The sequence below is a fragment of the Drosophila sechellia genome, chromosome 2R, assembly GCF_004382195.2.
Source record: "Drosophila sechellia strain sech25 chromosome 2R, ASM438219v1, whole genome shotgun sequence".
NCBI classification, from domain to species: domain Eukaryota; kingdom Metazoa; phylum Arthropoda; class Insecta; order Diptera; family Drosophilidae; genus Drosophila; species Drosophila sechellia.
In genome coordinates this window covers 13,514,540-13,528,735 of record NC_045950.1, presented here as the reverse complement: position 1 = coordinate 13,528,735, position 14,196 = coordinate 13,514,540, and the positions used below count along the sequence as shown (strand labels likewise).

The following is a 14,196-nucleotide window of genomic DNA, read 5'->3' as shown; positions in this document are numbered from 1 at the left end:
AATGATAAAAAATAAAACACAAAAACAAGAAAAGTAAAATATTTTTCGGATCATCAACTTTTTTGTAAGACTAAATGTAAATATATTTCTGGCACCGGAGTTTCAAACCAGGGTTTGCGTCAACAATGCTGGCCCATCACTGGCAAGTACCAAACGATTATAGAAAACTTTTGCTAATCGATTAAGCATCGGGGGTCATCGATGTTTCTCCACCTCTACAATTTCATGTTGTTTTTTTAGTCGCGGCTGTTTGACGTTTGTCGCTTTCCTCCGTTGCGAATATAATATATTACGTAGCTCATTTTAATACAAACGGAATTGCGAGCGCAACGACGACAACAACAACAGTAGCACTAACCGTAAGCGCAGGGGCCAAAAATTAGATTGCGTTTGCGGCCGCAAAGATTTGATGACGTCGCATACGCCGTCTTCTAGGGCGTAAAAAGCAAAGCAAACAAACGCGAAAAGCGAAACGTGTAAACGGCGTAGAAGCGATAAACGCGACTCAAATACGCAGCAGATAAAATACAATACGCGAGAGGAGAAAAGTCACGGGAATTATTTTTCATATTCGGCGTCTGTTTGCGAGCGTAAACGTGTGTGCGTGGGCTTGTGCTTTTGCCAGTGTCGTGTGTGTTAAGTGCCAGTGTGTGTGTGTGTGTGATTAAGAGGATAAAAAGGAATAGAACGGTAAATGCAGCGCCGCAAAAATGTGCAGCCTGACGCCAAACCACATGGTAAACGTAACGCAGCAGCACCTACACGATCTATTGGAAACTTTCGAAAAAAAGTCCTTCGAGGCGGCGGCCTTTGAGGAAGGAACGGCGGTAAGTTAACGGTACCAGTGTGTGCGCGTGTCTGTGTGACATACATTTAGGCGCACGTGCACGTGCTGTCGCCGCAAAACAAGCAGACACACACACCCATGTACGAAATGCCTGTTGTGCTAGTGTGCGTGGCGCCTACACCGAGGACACGTCATAGTGTCCTGCCCTCCTATTGCTCTTATTCTCTTCCCTTCCTTGCGTTCCTCTTACTCGACGTCTTCCTTCTGCCGCGCCCCAAAAATACTCAGCCACTCAAAATGGCCGCCATTAAGCTTCCTGCGAGGAAAATCGCATTTTCATGGCAATCATAGGCGCTAAAACATCCATTTCTGAGCAAATTTCTAATTAATTGATAAGAATTAAATTGAGTGTCAGGTTTCAGAGTTCCTCATCGAGTTGCATTCATTCTGGTTATTAAATCAAATTCAATTCGGAAATCCCGAGTAAGCAGGTTTTCCGAAACCGGAAACTTCCTAATAGCTTTTGCTCTCGAATTGCCATTGAAACTCAATATCCCACTAAGCTGCTTTAAGCGGTAATTAAAAGCCTAACAACTGCCTTTTTAGGCCCGCCCCTGAATTACGCATAAATGTGCATTTCCTTTCCACGACACGCACTCGAATTCGACTATTGTCTTTTGCATTCAGCTCATCCCCTTGCACCCTTTAACCCACTTTACCCCCCTCGAATGTCACGCACGCCCTTTTAATAGTCCAGTGTGTAATGCCGTCTTATCGCCCGCTTAACCGGCAATAACACAGAATAACAATCGTAATGGCAACTTGGCAACAGCCGCTGCTCATTTGCATGCCAGTGCTGGTGAATATATTTAAGCCAAATCCCCGAGCCAGGCTGCATGGAAACAGAGCGAGGAAAGCCAAGTGGAAACTTGGCACGTAACTCACGTTTCCGCGACGATCTTACTTTGGTTTGTTCAGCTGCAATCGGCACATACATACATATGTGCATACTTATGAATGTTGAACCGCCAGCGCAAACTTTGTTGCAAACGTGTGTTTTTATCAAACAATGGCCAGGTCTTATCGCCAACCAGGGCGCCAACCTTCGATTTGATTTTCCACAAGTATTTTCCTATTCCTTATCTATCTGCCAGCTATTCGAAGGCACAAACAAAACGCTGCTACTGCCCCTTGATACAAAGCATTGCATTTTTGATGGGGTGCAAAGGGTGAATTATGTGTGCGCTTCTCTCTCACTTGTTTATTTCCCAGTCTCCTCGGGGTTCAGGGTTAAGTTTAGCCACACCGATTAGATTAGGCGCCCGCTCAGCCAAAGTCACAATACCCAAGCAAATGACGTAGGCCAGCGATGAGGTTTATAGCTTACAGAGAACGTATGCAAAAAAACATTAAATGAAAAGGCAAAAAAATAAAGGTATTTACACTGATTCGCGGCCATTTAAATTGCAGCTAAAGAAAAGTCTTTAACATAATATTGCACCCTGAAATATATTTGAAAAACTTTAAAATTAAATTGAAGAGCTTTCCAAATTCATAAGTTGTACTTCTCGTCTTATCGCAGCAATGAAAAACAAACCATTAAAAACGGCTCTCGTTTGGCACGTGACGAAGATTACCAGCAACAAACCGAGTGAATAATAAGATTGAGTTTGCTCCAATTTACATCAAGACATGGAAATATTTAATATTCAACATCCATTTAAAAAATTACACTTATTTATGTTGGTTTACCACAAAAAAAAAATACATTTATATGTGTAGATTTGCTAAAAAAAAAAAAATCAACGTACATTTAAAAAGTTTCGCAGTAGACGCCGACCGACAATCGTTGGACAATTATTGTATAATTATGGACTCTTAGAAACCCTGGAAACTCCTGCGGAACTCCTCCTCGAAATCCGCGTGGCCAAGATCAAGCTTGTGGAAGTCGGTGAATCCCTCGCGATCCAGCTTGGCCTGGGCCCAAAGGATCAGCTTGATGAGGAACATCATTCTTGGCTCCATGGGCTCCTCTTTGCTCTTACCCTCATCCTCGTGGCATCGCAACATGGCTGCATTTATTTCACCGGCCACCTTTTGGCGATATGAGTAGTACATCAGCTCCCCGTACGGACTGTATTCCGGCCGATCGAAGGTCAGCAGACCCATGGTCCGCTCCACTTCGTGGTAGTGCCTTGGATCGACCTTGGAAAAAACCCCTGCCTTGCTCTGGGCAAACTTCAAGGCCTTCTCCATCTTCTGATCCCTGATCATCTCGATCAGGCGCAACTGTTGCATGTGGAAAAACACATAGTTGTCGGTCTCGAAGAGGCGTGGATAGATCCGTGTGGCCAGGTCCATGGCGTACTTGACCTGACCCACACGCACGGCATCCTGAATCCTCAAACGATCCCCGATGGTGTCCATGTGTGGACCCGGCTTCACAGACGCCTCGGTCATGAAACGCTTGGCGGCCTCCTGATAGCCCTCTAAATGGAAGTTATGTACTTCAGCTAGGAAGGGTAGCATACTAGTGAGGCTCACCTGTGACCAGATAGTTCATCACCAGACGATTCAGGTCTGCCTGCCGGCACTGGAAGCTCATCATCCGGTGGGGCCACGAAGTGGATGGTCTATACTCGGTCATTTTCAATTCTTATAGTTTGATTTAGGTACTGAAAGTTGAATAATAGACAAAGAAGTAAATTGACATTAGATTACTTCCTTAGTTCGTTGTATTATTTCTCGTTTTCATCTATCTACTAATAGTGAACATGTTCTTTCCATTTATGTGACGACATTAGAAAGCTGTCGAGTTTTGTCTTCTTACTTTTATTGAATCCCACGCATTTTGCTGTCATATAGAAAAGCTCCGCTGATGATCATCTATTAACAATGTGCTGATCATTATATCACTTTTGTTTTCAGCGAGTCACTCATCATTTTTGCGCACTGATTTATTTTTATGGCCTGGCATTGAAAACTGTTGCAGATGCAAATGCAAATGCGAGTGTGTGTGTGTTGGGATTTGCATTTGTATTAAGTATCTTAACCGTGGGTGGGGTGAACCATCTGTCTGCTCGTGTGGGCGCCAAAAAGTCAATCCTGGCCAAGCAGAAATGCCAGAAATAGCAGGGAAGGCTTTTTCTTCATAGATATCTCACTTTCGTAAACATTTTTATCGAGCGTCTTGCGTGTGTTTGCCGTTTTGTTTTGTGTTTATATTTTTATATATTTGAATTGTTTTTTTGCACAGTTTTAAAACCCACCTGTTGTTGTTTTTTTTGCTGCTTTCGTTGTCAATCAAAGATTGTTGCAAAAATTGCACCTGCTGAAAACGAAGAAAAGGGTGAAATGATTTTGCAATACAATGGAATATGGAAAACGTACTCTGTTGTATTTGTTGTATTGTTTTGGATGGCTAGCTGCAGTTTTTCTTCTTTTTTTTTTGGCAACAATCGGCTTAATCCAAACCAATTGGACCAAAAACGGCCGCGTTGCGAGCGGTGCCTTTGGCGCCTGCTGGAACACTACTCTGGTCCCAGGAGCTGCAGGACCTGGACGGCAGCTACTCCTCCGCATTAATGTGTATCCCGCCTGAAGCCTTCCAGTCTGCAGCTCGCTTCCAGTTCGGAGATTGCACTCGTTTTGGGGGTTGCAACCAGTTCCAGGAACAGTGAAGCCACCGTATGGCAAGCGCCGGTGTACGGAGCATTGAGTATTGGACCCTTCTGGTCGCTCCTGCTCGCCTGCTCTTGTTGGCAGCAGTCTGTGCCGTGGCCACGCCCCCGCCAAAGGACAGCTTCCCACCACCGCCCCCGGAAACGGATGCAGCTGCGCTGCAAGCCGTGCGGCGTCATTTGTGTGGGCGCTTTGGAAAATGCGGCACAGGCGCGCAGGAATCGCCGGAAGAGCGGAAGTGCGACGCCTTCCATCGCAACAATTGCAACCAAAGTTGGGCACAGTGGGATAAGTTCGCACAAAATAGGTCAAATATGAGGACTTCGCATTGTTCGTAGAGTAAAATACAATAGAATAGTTATGTTTATTTTGCCTTATTAGTCGAAGTGTTCAGGATCAATAAGCTTTTAAAAGCTATTTAAGAAGTAATATTGGTGAAATAAGCAATAATTCGTTGCTCCTTAAATTTATAATATCTAAACGTTCAAAAATATATAAAAAATACATTGAAATTGACAAGGCTAACGCATTTTTGGTGATTGATTTTTAATGTATTCATTATAGTAGCTCGTCAAGCATGCCAAAAATAATTATTTGGTGACCTCAGTGTGTACAGTGGGGAAATGAGAATTGCCATGAATTGTGGGTTTATTGTTTATTTATGTCAATTATGAAGAAATATAAATACCAGTCAAATGAACAATTTAAAATTGTTCGAACTTTTTTTCCATTTTTCTAAAGAGTGATTTAACCTAATTGTGGATTAAGTCTTATTGAGGCATTTTAATTGTTGGTAACAATTTTAATTGCATTTTTAAAATGTTTAGTATTCGTTAGCTTAACAAATTTCTGTTATATGTATCTGAGCTGAATTTGTGGTGCCTGTTAAGATATTCCCACTGTGCGACTAGGCATCCTGCACCCTTTTATGACAGCCTGTTGCACGTTGAACTTTGCTCCCACGCGTTTGGATGCGCCTCCCCGCGCCGCCCCCTTCGTCGTTGTGTGTGTGTGCAATGCGTGTTCGCTGATGGCCAGCTGTTGCTGCAAGGTGCGTGGGTAGCACCACAGACACTTGTGCCAGGAACGCAGGAGTGGAAGAAGTCGCCCCCTTGAAGGGAATGGCCGGGCGGGAGGAGTGTCTAGTGGTCTGGAGGGGTAGCTGCATCTCCACACACCCGCATCTGTAGCAGTGCGAGCAGCTGCGCTTCCAGCACTTATCGGGGATGCAGCAGCAGCTTTCCGGGCGCATGTCCACAATGAAGAGAGCCGGCGAGTTCGATTTGATTAAGGGCCACTCCGATAAAGGGGTTCCAATGCTTCCAGATACGTGTTCGTACATATATGAACATATTTGTGAATGGATATTGCTACGCCAGTCGAAGTGCAGTAAGTCGAATCACCCTGCTGCGGAACTCCTTGCGCATTCCGGACTAACTGCCTAGCATCCGGAACCACCATGCAAGCATGATTAGAAGAAGAGCACAACTCGCCATTGCCGTGTTCGCTACTACTCCTTCGATTTTCCAGCTACGCGTGGTTTCGGATGCTGCCGATTTTTAGTCACCAACTTGACATTCATGCTCGCCTGTTCGCTGACAGATAAAATCGATAATGTGCGAAATGGCAATGCCGCTTCACTCAACTATTTGCCGGGAGTTCGGATTCAGATTCGGATTCGTTACGTTGGTTGTGGGGGATCGGCCTTCGTTTGGTTATGACCTAAGCATAAAAAATATAAGGGATGTTGGCTGAAGGCAAACGAATTATTTAGTTGTGTGCTTGATTACAAAGCGCCAACAGGAGCGCAGAAATTTTATTCAACATATTGATTTTTATTTGTGGTAATGCTGGATTAAAGCACTGGGAAAAATGTCACCCACATTAAAACCAAGTGGTGCCTTATTTGTATGAGTTAATATATGATTAGTGTAATATTTTCGGTTGTAATAGAACTTCATCTCGTTTGCTGCTAGCCCATGCTGGCATTGCCAAACTAAATCGATTATTCAGATGACCTTCTTTTCGCATCACAGTGAATTGTTTGATGGGAAGCCAGAAAGCGAGAAAAGCGATCGCCGCCTCAATTCTGTTCGTGGGAACGAGTGTGTGCGTGTGTGGGCGGGGAAAATCTCTTCCTGGCTGGCTGGCGAATAAATTAAGCAAATGATAAATAGATTTCTGAAACAACCCTGCCTCGTACTCATTATTTGTAACGCCCACTTACTGTGCTCAATTATTGTCATTGCGAAGTGTTTGAAGTGCTTTCAGGCGTTTGTTTGGCAAGCAAAAATCATTTAGCTCTTCAGGGCGGCATAAAACTCTGGCTCAAACGTGCTTTATACCTCCATTGGATACATCTTCGTCGCATATTATCCACAAAGCGGTTTCAATGCCTTTCGAAAGTTGTCGCACACACACCGTCGAGTGTTTTTCTATAGCCATGTTGATATTTATGTACATCTTAAAGAAATAAATGCAAATTAACTGCACCGACAACTTGCATACTAAAAGTTCAATAATAAACCCAATCGATGTGGATGATGTTGCATAAATTAAAAGAAATGCTAGTCGTTAACGTACAGATTAGTTGAAATTATTAGTGTTGTGTATCTATGAAACATTCATCGCATATTTGTGGTTAAAAGTTTTATCATATTATTTTCAATTCAGTCACAATACAGAGGTAAGCACTTACATATGCGTTGTAATAAACCTTAAAATATTTATTTTACAATGCACAATGCAAACAATGCTTTTTGTTTTTGCTTGCTTTATGTTGGAAAAGAAAGGCATTGTTTATACTTATAAAACATATATAGATAGATATATATTTATTTATTTAACCAATAATAAACGCAACCGAACTGTACTGTTTACGCAGTTCCTTGATTTGGAACCTGATCCCAAAGACGACTCAGAGTTTGAAACGTGGGCGCAACTTGTTTTCATATCGGGGGGTCTTTGAACGCCGACGAAAACAACACGCTGCACATTTCAAAGCGCAAGCATAAATCATGTAAACAAGAACAACGAGAATCAAAGGCGGAACTCCCCTCCCTGTCTCGCAGTCATTTTGGGTGTGGTCGGTGGCCCCAGTTTAAAGCCACTGAATAATTCATTCAAGAAAAGCCATTTCCCTGTCGCCGGCGGATTGATGAATATGCATCGTGTGGATTGCACCGAGGCCTCCTTCAGTTTTTCAGGTTATTTGGCAAAAAAGAAAAAACAACAAGACAAGAGTCAGAGCAGGAGCTCAAGCATCAGCTTATACAGTAAACATAACTTAAAGCGGAAAATGGCATGAAAATACTCATTAAAAATAAGTGGTAACTTAGTTGATCTGAATAGTTTTATTTATTTATACAATGTTGCATCTCAATGCTGTCTACTTGGCTACTTTCCATTACGTTCCCCTGAGGAAAGTGCAGCTCCGCTAAAGTCGCACTTAAAGAAGTCGTACTGTACTTAATGGGCGACCTCTCCACCCTTTTCTTTTGCTGATTCCCTGTGCTTGGTCGAGTTGGTTCGGTTCGGTTGGTGGTTTTCTCGGTTCGATTGCACACGAGTGCGCGAGTACGATTATTTTCAGCTGTGCGGTTTCTTGCCGCTGTTGTTCAGTTTTTTCTTTCTGTCTTCTATTTTTTTTTTTTAATTTTTGTAAGCTTTTCTGCTTTATTTTCCGTTCGGTTGCATTTTTCAAGAGAGAGCGAAGAAAAGTGTGTCGCACGCTGCAGCTTCTGCTGCATTTCTGGTGGCCCAGCATCGGCAGAGTCTTTAAAATCCGGGTTTGTGAGGCGAGCTTGGGTTCCGAGCCAGCCTTTCAGTTTGAGTTTCACTATTTGGGTCAGCGATGATGAAAGCGCCACCGCCGTTCGTGATGTTGATGATGACGATGGGGCTTAATGATCACCACGCTCGCAAACTATTTTCCGCGCTGTAACTAAACGAGCGCGCGTCTGTTTGTTGTTTTTAAGTTTTACAGCGCCTTTGGAACAGGCGCTCAGTCTTTCGAACAGCGCTGCTGCACTTACAGTTGCACTTGCTCGCTTACAAGGAAAAAACGACAGCGGCAGCAAAAGCAACGAAACAACGGCAACAGAAGCAGTGGGCAAGCAGTTCAATGCACACAACAACAGTAGCCGACGGTGCATGTGTGCATGTGTGACTTGACTGCTTTGTAACGGCAGCTTCTCCGACTTGGAGCGCACTCACACTCAAACACACACTCGCGCATCGGCCATCGATGGGGCTTATATTTTCTTTCTGGCAGCCCCATCTCTTTCACACTCATCACCTCGCCTGCTCCCGCTCGCATCATCTGTCAAACAGTGCTGCCGAAAATAGCTGCATGGAACGTCAAAAGTAGCTAAACTCTTTTAAAACTAGCTTCGGCACTTCGAGCTTTGATAGAATATGCTCCATAGTTGCTCGTCTTTAGGCTATTTTTATTTATTATTATTATTATTATGATCAATTTTTCACCTAATTTGCATAAAACAGTGAACGCATTTATCATTAAAATATATGAATTTGCAACACTGTACAAATACTGGATTAAACTGCAATCAATAGGTATTCTATAAAAAGTAAAGCAATAGTAGTTTTGTACTGATAATGGCGACTCATTTTATTTCAAACCTATCGTTATGCAATTCAAAAATGCTAAAAATACAATAAAAGCACCATAAACAGCAATTGGTTTTTGCGTGTTTCCGTCGGCGTTTTCTTGGTAATTGTAATTGCGTTTTAGTTGTTTTGCTCGTTCGCTTCGCACTGCGCACTGGTGTGTGCAGTAGTTTTCAGTCCACACACACACACACACATGCGCCCCACTAAGTTTTCATCGGGTTTGTTTTGCTCGCTGCTTCGCTTTTGTTGTTGCCAATTTTTGCGCAGCTACGGTCTTTGTCTTTTTATAGTTTTTGTTTTTTCTCCTCCATTTGTTTTGCACATTTCTCTCTGTGAGCTAGAAACCTGTTTTCCCAAGGTGTTTGTGTTTGCACGAGTCGTTTTATTTTGTGGCTATATTATTATTGTGCTTTTATCTAGTCGCAGTTGTTTGTCTGGGACAGCTGGCTGGGGGCCACGCCCCCATTCGCCGCCACCGCCCCCTTGCTCGCCTTTCCATCTATTTTTAGCCAGTCGCCTAAACAACCTTTAGAATTCTTTTTTCTTATATTTGTTGTGAATTTATTATTGTATCTCGGTGGCTAATTGGCGTTGTAACTTGGCCATTACCCCACATAGCTTATCTCTTTTAACCCTTGAGCGGCAGATAGCAACCAGTCGAAGCCGAACGATTCAGATTCCAGTTCTCCTACCCTGGGAGCGTCCAAGTTCCATTGAACTCGGGTTAGGAATGTCTATATAGTATGTGTATACACACATCGCGAATGCATGAAAACCAGTTGCACTCCGCGTTCTAATCTCGCTGTCCATTAAGAAGCGTCGCCGGCATCGCTGATTTATGCAAACCATTGACTTTACACACTGCCCGTCAAATACTTAATGGTTACCCAAAGTGAATGGGCACCAAGGTCATTCGTATACGGATTCGATTTCAGGATAAACAAACAAAATATTCGATCACCAGGCTTAATGGCTGGAAAGTTGCACAACTTTATTCTAACTAATATCTTACCACATACCTATTACATCTACTTTTAGTATATATCATATCAACTCCCTATTCATGGTATCCTGAACTTCGTCCTTGTCTTTTAGGAGTACGACATCTCCAAGAAATGCGAATACCTGTTTAAGCTCGACTACAGCCTAATTGAGCTGGATAATACGAACGGATTGCTCAGTCCGCGATATCCTGGGCGAATACTCATCCCGGAATATGAGCACGGGCACATGGCCAAGACGCTGGTACCGGGAAATGGACTCTTCGGGCAAGTTGGTGGGGGATTGGGAGGTGGAGGCTCCTCGGGAACAGCCACGGCCACGCCTCTGAACAGCAGTGCAGGAAGCACTGGAAGCGAGGGTGTGGGCATCCAAGCCTTTGTGACCTTTGCCAATCCCCTGCAGACGCAACAACAGCATCCGCTTCAGCAACATTATCTCTCGCAGCAGATGCATCCCCTCCACGCGCAATATCCCTCCCAGCAGTCACATCCACTCCAGCAGCAACAGCAGCAGCCATCGCAACAGCAACCACAAAATACGATATACGAAGATCAGTATGATATCCAGCGAATGCGGGAATTGGTAACGATGGCCAAATATGCGAGATGCCGTCAAAGATTCGCCGTGCCTGTGATCATGTATCGCGGAAAGTACATATGCCGCTCTGCCACGCTATCCGTCATGCCAGAAACCTATGGCCGGAAGGTTGTGGACTATGCCTACGACTGCCTGAGTGGCGGCAATTACACCGCGCCAAACGGAGAAGAGAACGATGCTGACTCCACGGACGAGTCGCTGATCACCCACATGCACGATCAGGCGCAGTCGCAGTTCAGCTACGACGAAGTCATCAAGAGTGACATCCAACTGCTCCATACGCTCAATGTCTCAACCATTGTGGACCTCATGGTCGAAAACCGCAAGATCAAATACTTCATGGCGTGAGTATACTCTAACATACTGGCTAAAAACAAAAACTGACCACCTGCTTTTTTCATTTAGCGTTTCCTCGTCAGAGAAAGCGGATCCCAACAAGCACTATAAGAGCTTTAATCTCCTATCCCTGCCGTATCCGGGCTGTGAGTTCTTCAAAAAGTTCCGGGACAATAACTACATGGCTCGCAACCTGCACTACAACTGGAAGCAAACGTTCAACGATGCGAATATCAACATTCCCAACATGGGACCCGCTGCGGATATCGATGTGGCGTGGTCGGAGTACCGGGATTGGGATCTAGTGGCCATCACCCAAAACTATTTGAGAGCCACACTGAAATACGTGCAAGAGGAGAGCTCCGGCCTGCTGATTCACTGCATCAGCGGTTGGGATCGCACGCCACTGTTTGTCTCTTTGGTCAGGCTGTCTCTGTGGGCAGATGGACTCATCCATCAGTCGCTGAATGCCATGCAAATGGCCTATTTCACACTGGCTTACGACTGGTACCTGTTTGGCCATCAACTGCCCGATCGCCTGAAACGAGGCGAAGACATCATGTTCTTCTGCTTTCACGTGCTCAAGTTTATCACGGACGAGGAGTTCAGCATTGTGGAGCACCGCAAGCGCACCAAGACATCCAGCAGCAGCGGCAGTAGTGTTATAGTAATCAAATCCGACTGCTGCGACGATGAACCGCTCAAGGAGTGAGTATAGTTGAGTATTGTAATTGAACAGTACCTTTATCAGTCCATTTACTTTAAATTGCAGAGACTACATCCTTTCGTTCGATCAAGATAGCAACGACAGCTACTCAAACTGTTCCAACTGTGATATGTCCATAACAGATAACTTCTATGCCACGACGCCAGCGCAAGTCAATCCGCTGACCAGCAGGTCGCCAAATCCGAAGAGGTTGGACAGCTAACTACTAAAATTAGAAACCTGACTAACTATGTCTCAACCTTTTTCAGATCTAGAACCAGTCCCATTTCAGTGCCCGGATCAAATGCGCGGCAAAGACAGGAGTCTACATCGTCCAATGGTAGCTGGCAGGTGGTTACCGATACGGGTTCAATCGACTCCATGATGAACGGCAGCTACATGATGCGCTTTGTGGCGCAACAGGCAGCGGATGGTGGCGGCTCCTCAAACATTCCTTTATGCAATGGCGGCAATGGTTACCACTGCAGCATCAATGCAGCATCGAGTGGCAGTGGGAGCGGAAGTGGTAGCAGCATCAGTAACGGCAGCTCGACGCACGGTTTCGCAAACGGTTCCTCCAAAGACGTAGGCGGCAGCACTATGGCCAGCAAGCAATGCATTAACTTGTAAGATTTAGCCATATTGTTCGAAAGCATAATGAAATCATTTTGTTGTACAATTGCAGACGAAAGCAACGCCTGAATGCAGTGCGCGCCATTTTTATACAAGCCTACGGCAAGACGATTGGACTGAAATTCAAGGAGGGTTCATCCATGAACCTAGCCACGTTCATTGGGAACCTGGCGGACCAACTGTTTTGAGAAAGGATTAGCAGCAATGACCGTTTGTTAGATTTCATCAACATTGTTTGTTTCTTGTTAAGTGCTGCGCTTTCAACCAACGACTGTATTTATAGACCTATTAAATTGCGTTCTTTAGTAACTGTTGATGATTGTGTAGTGTAACGGATAACTGATTACCGATAAGCATCGAAAGAACCAGGCGGATCCAAGGCAGCGAGCAAACAAAATCCCGTCGTCCTTCTGTCTCGGCTAACCCGCTCTCCTGTTCTCTAGGTTCTCCCGCTCCCCGCTCCTTGTTTGTTTAGTTATTAGTTCTTCGAGAATGCAAAGCAAGCGAAACATAAAATGCGATTTGGATTATACAATAGTTTTAAGTTGTAATTTATAGTAATGTATTTTTTAATAAACTTATGTGCATTTTATACGAAAGCAAGTCATGTTCTTAGCGTAGGCCGCCTGGAGCGCAGTATTCTAGCTAAGGGTAAATAATCATCAATTTCCACTCGCTTCACCCGGATGCGACAACTTTTAATGTAATATTTCGCGCTTTTAAGTGGAACATAGCGTGGTGTTTCTATCGGTCGTTCGTCAAATTTTGTTGCATCTTCAGTTTTAGGTTCAATCGCTGTTTCTGTTTTGATTTTGACATCATTTGTTTCATTGCTAACACCATTATAGCTTATTCTTTTATTGGCACTTGCTAAGTTGGGTCTTATGTTGCGTGGGCTAATGCGAAATCCGTCAATTGCCGGACGAAGTAAAGTGTTCGCTGGAAGCTCTTTCACCCGTATCGCTTTAAGAAATTCCTCGTATTCGCTCTGAACTGTCTTCAGTTCAATAGGACCCAGCTGTCGAGTGGCTTTCTCTTGGCGCTCTTGCTCCAGAATGAGGTCGAGGACCTCCACTTCTAAATGCCGGCGTTCCGCGGGCGACAGAGATTTCATGAAGGGCAACTGACTGAGAAGAAACTCCTGACACTTGGTTTTCGGCACATCCGCCGGCTTCGCGGATTGCATGCGACTGTGCACATCGTTCATCACCCGCAACAGAGGTTCAGGGATTTGCAATTTGTGTACATCGTTCATCTCCCGCCACAGAGGTCCAGGGATTTGCCCTTTGGCAGCCGCAAAGGCTTTGAGCAGCGGGCGCAGCTTCACCCACCGCAGCTTCAGTTCAGTTACGGAGAACGGAGTACTTAGCTCAACGCTCTCGTAGCTTTGGTTAAAGGACTTGGTCAGCTGATCCCATCCCCAGGAGTTGTACTCAACGTCCATTTTGGGCTCCACCTGCGGGATGATGAGGAAGGGATACCGGGCGAGCATCTCCATGAGCAGCACGTCGTTTAAAACAATCTGTCCGCTGATGTTGGTGTTTGATATGTTAATCTCCAAATGGGGAACAGTGGAATGGATCGCCGTTTCCTCGGCGCTGTCGGTACTCATTTTGATATTTTTCGCACTGTGTTATTCCAAAGTTCTACAACAAAATTGTGTACTACTTCAACTGTATATTTTAAGATACCACTTAACGGTAATTTCCTTAATGAAATCTATATTTCTAGAATTCGAGTTTCAATTTGTGTTTGCAAACTAATAGCGATGGAAATTGTTTGAGAACAGCAATCGATAAGTAGCCGACCAAACCGATAGGCA

The 14,196-nt window shown here is 44.4% G+C and overlaps 3 protein-coding genes across 4 annotated transcripts; 1 reads left to right on the top strand and 2 right to left on the bottom strand.

The window, feature by feature from the left end:
- The first annotated feature begins 224 nt into the window (after positions 1 to 224).
- On the top strand, positions 225 to 12,966 carry LOC6609593 (myotubularin-related protein 14). Its single transcript, XM_002034234.2, has 6 exons — positions 225 to 827; positions 10,196 to 11,043; positions 11,105 to 11,743; positions 11,808 to 11,951; positions 12,011 to 12,367; positions 12,427 to 12,966. The coding sequence occupies exons 1-6, from the start codon at positions 711 to 713 to the stop codon at positions 12,560 to 12,562; spliced, it is 2,241 nt and encodes a 746-aa protein (XP_002034270.2). The 5' UTR covers positions 225 to 710; the 3' UTR covers positions 12,563 to 12,966.
- Positions 2,462 to 4,297, bottom strand: LOC6621068 (glucose-induced degradation protein 8 homolog). 2 transcript variants are annotated; one of them, XM_032715511.1, is made up of 4 exons: positions 4,178 to 4,297; positions 4,057 to 4,118; positions 3,332 to 3,462; positions 2,462 to 3,276 (listed from the first exon to the last, which is right to left on the bottom strand). In XM_032715511.1, exons 3-4 carry the CDS (start codon positions 3,432 to 3,434, stop codon positions 2,666 to 2,668), a joined length of 714 nt encoding a protein of 237 aa, XP_032571402.1. In that variant the 5' UTR covers positions 3,435 to 3,462; positions 4,057 to 4,118; positions 4,178 to 4,297; the 3' UTR covers positions 2,462 to 2,665. The 2 variants fall into 2 exon arrangements, with proteins under 2 accessions (XP_032571402.1, XP_032571401.1); XM_032715510.1 differs by having other exon boundaries at positions 2,666 to 3,276; positions 4,057 to 4,115.
- On the bottom strand, positions 12,896 to 14,151 carry LOC6609592. Its single transcript, XM_032715508.1, has one exon. The coding sequence runs from the start codon at positions 13,984 to 13,986 to the stop codon at positions 12,979 to 12,981; it is 1,008 nt and encodes a 335-aa protein (XP_032571399.1). The 5' UTR covers positions 13,987 to 14,151; the 3' UTR covers positions 12,896 to 12,978.
- Positions 14,152 to 14,196: the final 45 nt, after the last annotated feature.

What these genes read in the sequence shown, in the direction of transcription:
- LOC6621068 (XM_032715511.1), bottom strand. Translation starts at nt 3,434, where the DNA reads ATGACCGAGTATAGACCATCCACTTCGTGGCCCCACCGGATGATGAGC. An exon ending in GATGAACTATCTGGTCACAG is followed by an intron (nt 3,277 to 3,331) that starts GTGAGCCTCACT and finishes ACTTCCATTTAG; the next exon opens with AGGGCTATCAGGAGGCCGCC.
- LOC6609593 (XM_002034234.2), top strand. Translation starts at nt 711, where the DNA reads ATGTGCAGCCTGACGCCAAACCACATGGTAAACGTAACGCAGCAGCAC. An exon ending in CCTTTGAGGAAGGAACGGCG is followed by an intron (nt 828 to 10,195) that starts GTAAGTTAACGG and finishes CTTGTCTTTTAG; the next exon opens with GAGTACGACATCTCCAAGAA. An exon ending in AGCAAGCAATGCATTAACTT is followed by an intron (nt 12,368 to 12,426) that starts GTAAGATTTAGC and finishes GTACAATTGCAG; the next exon opens with ACGAAAGCAACGCCTGAATG.
- LOC6609592 (XM_032715508.1), bottom strand. Translation starts at nt 13,986, where the DNA reads ATGAGTACCGACAGCGCCGAGGAAACGGCGATCCATTCCACTGTTCCC.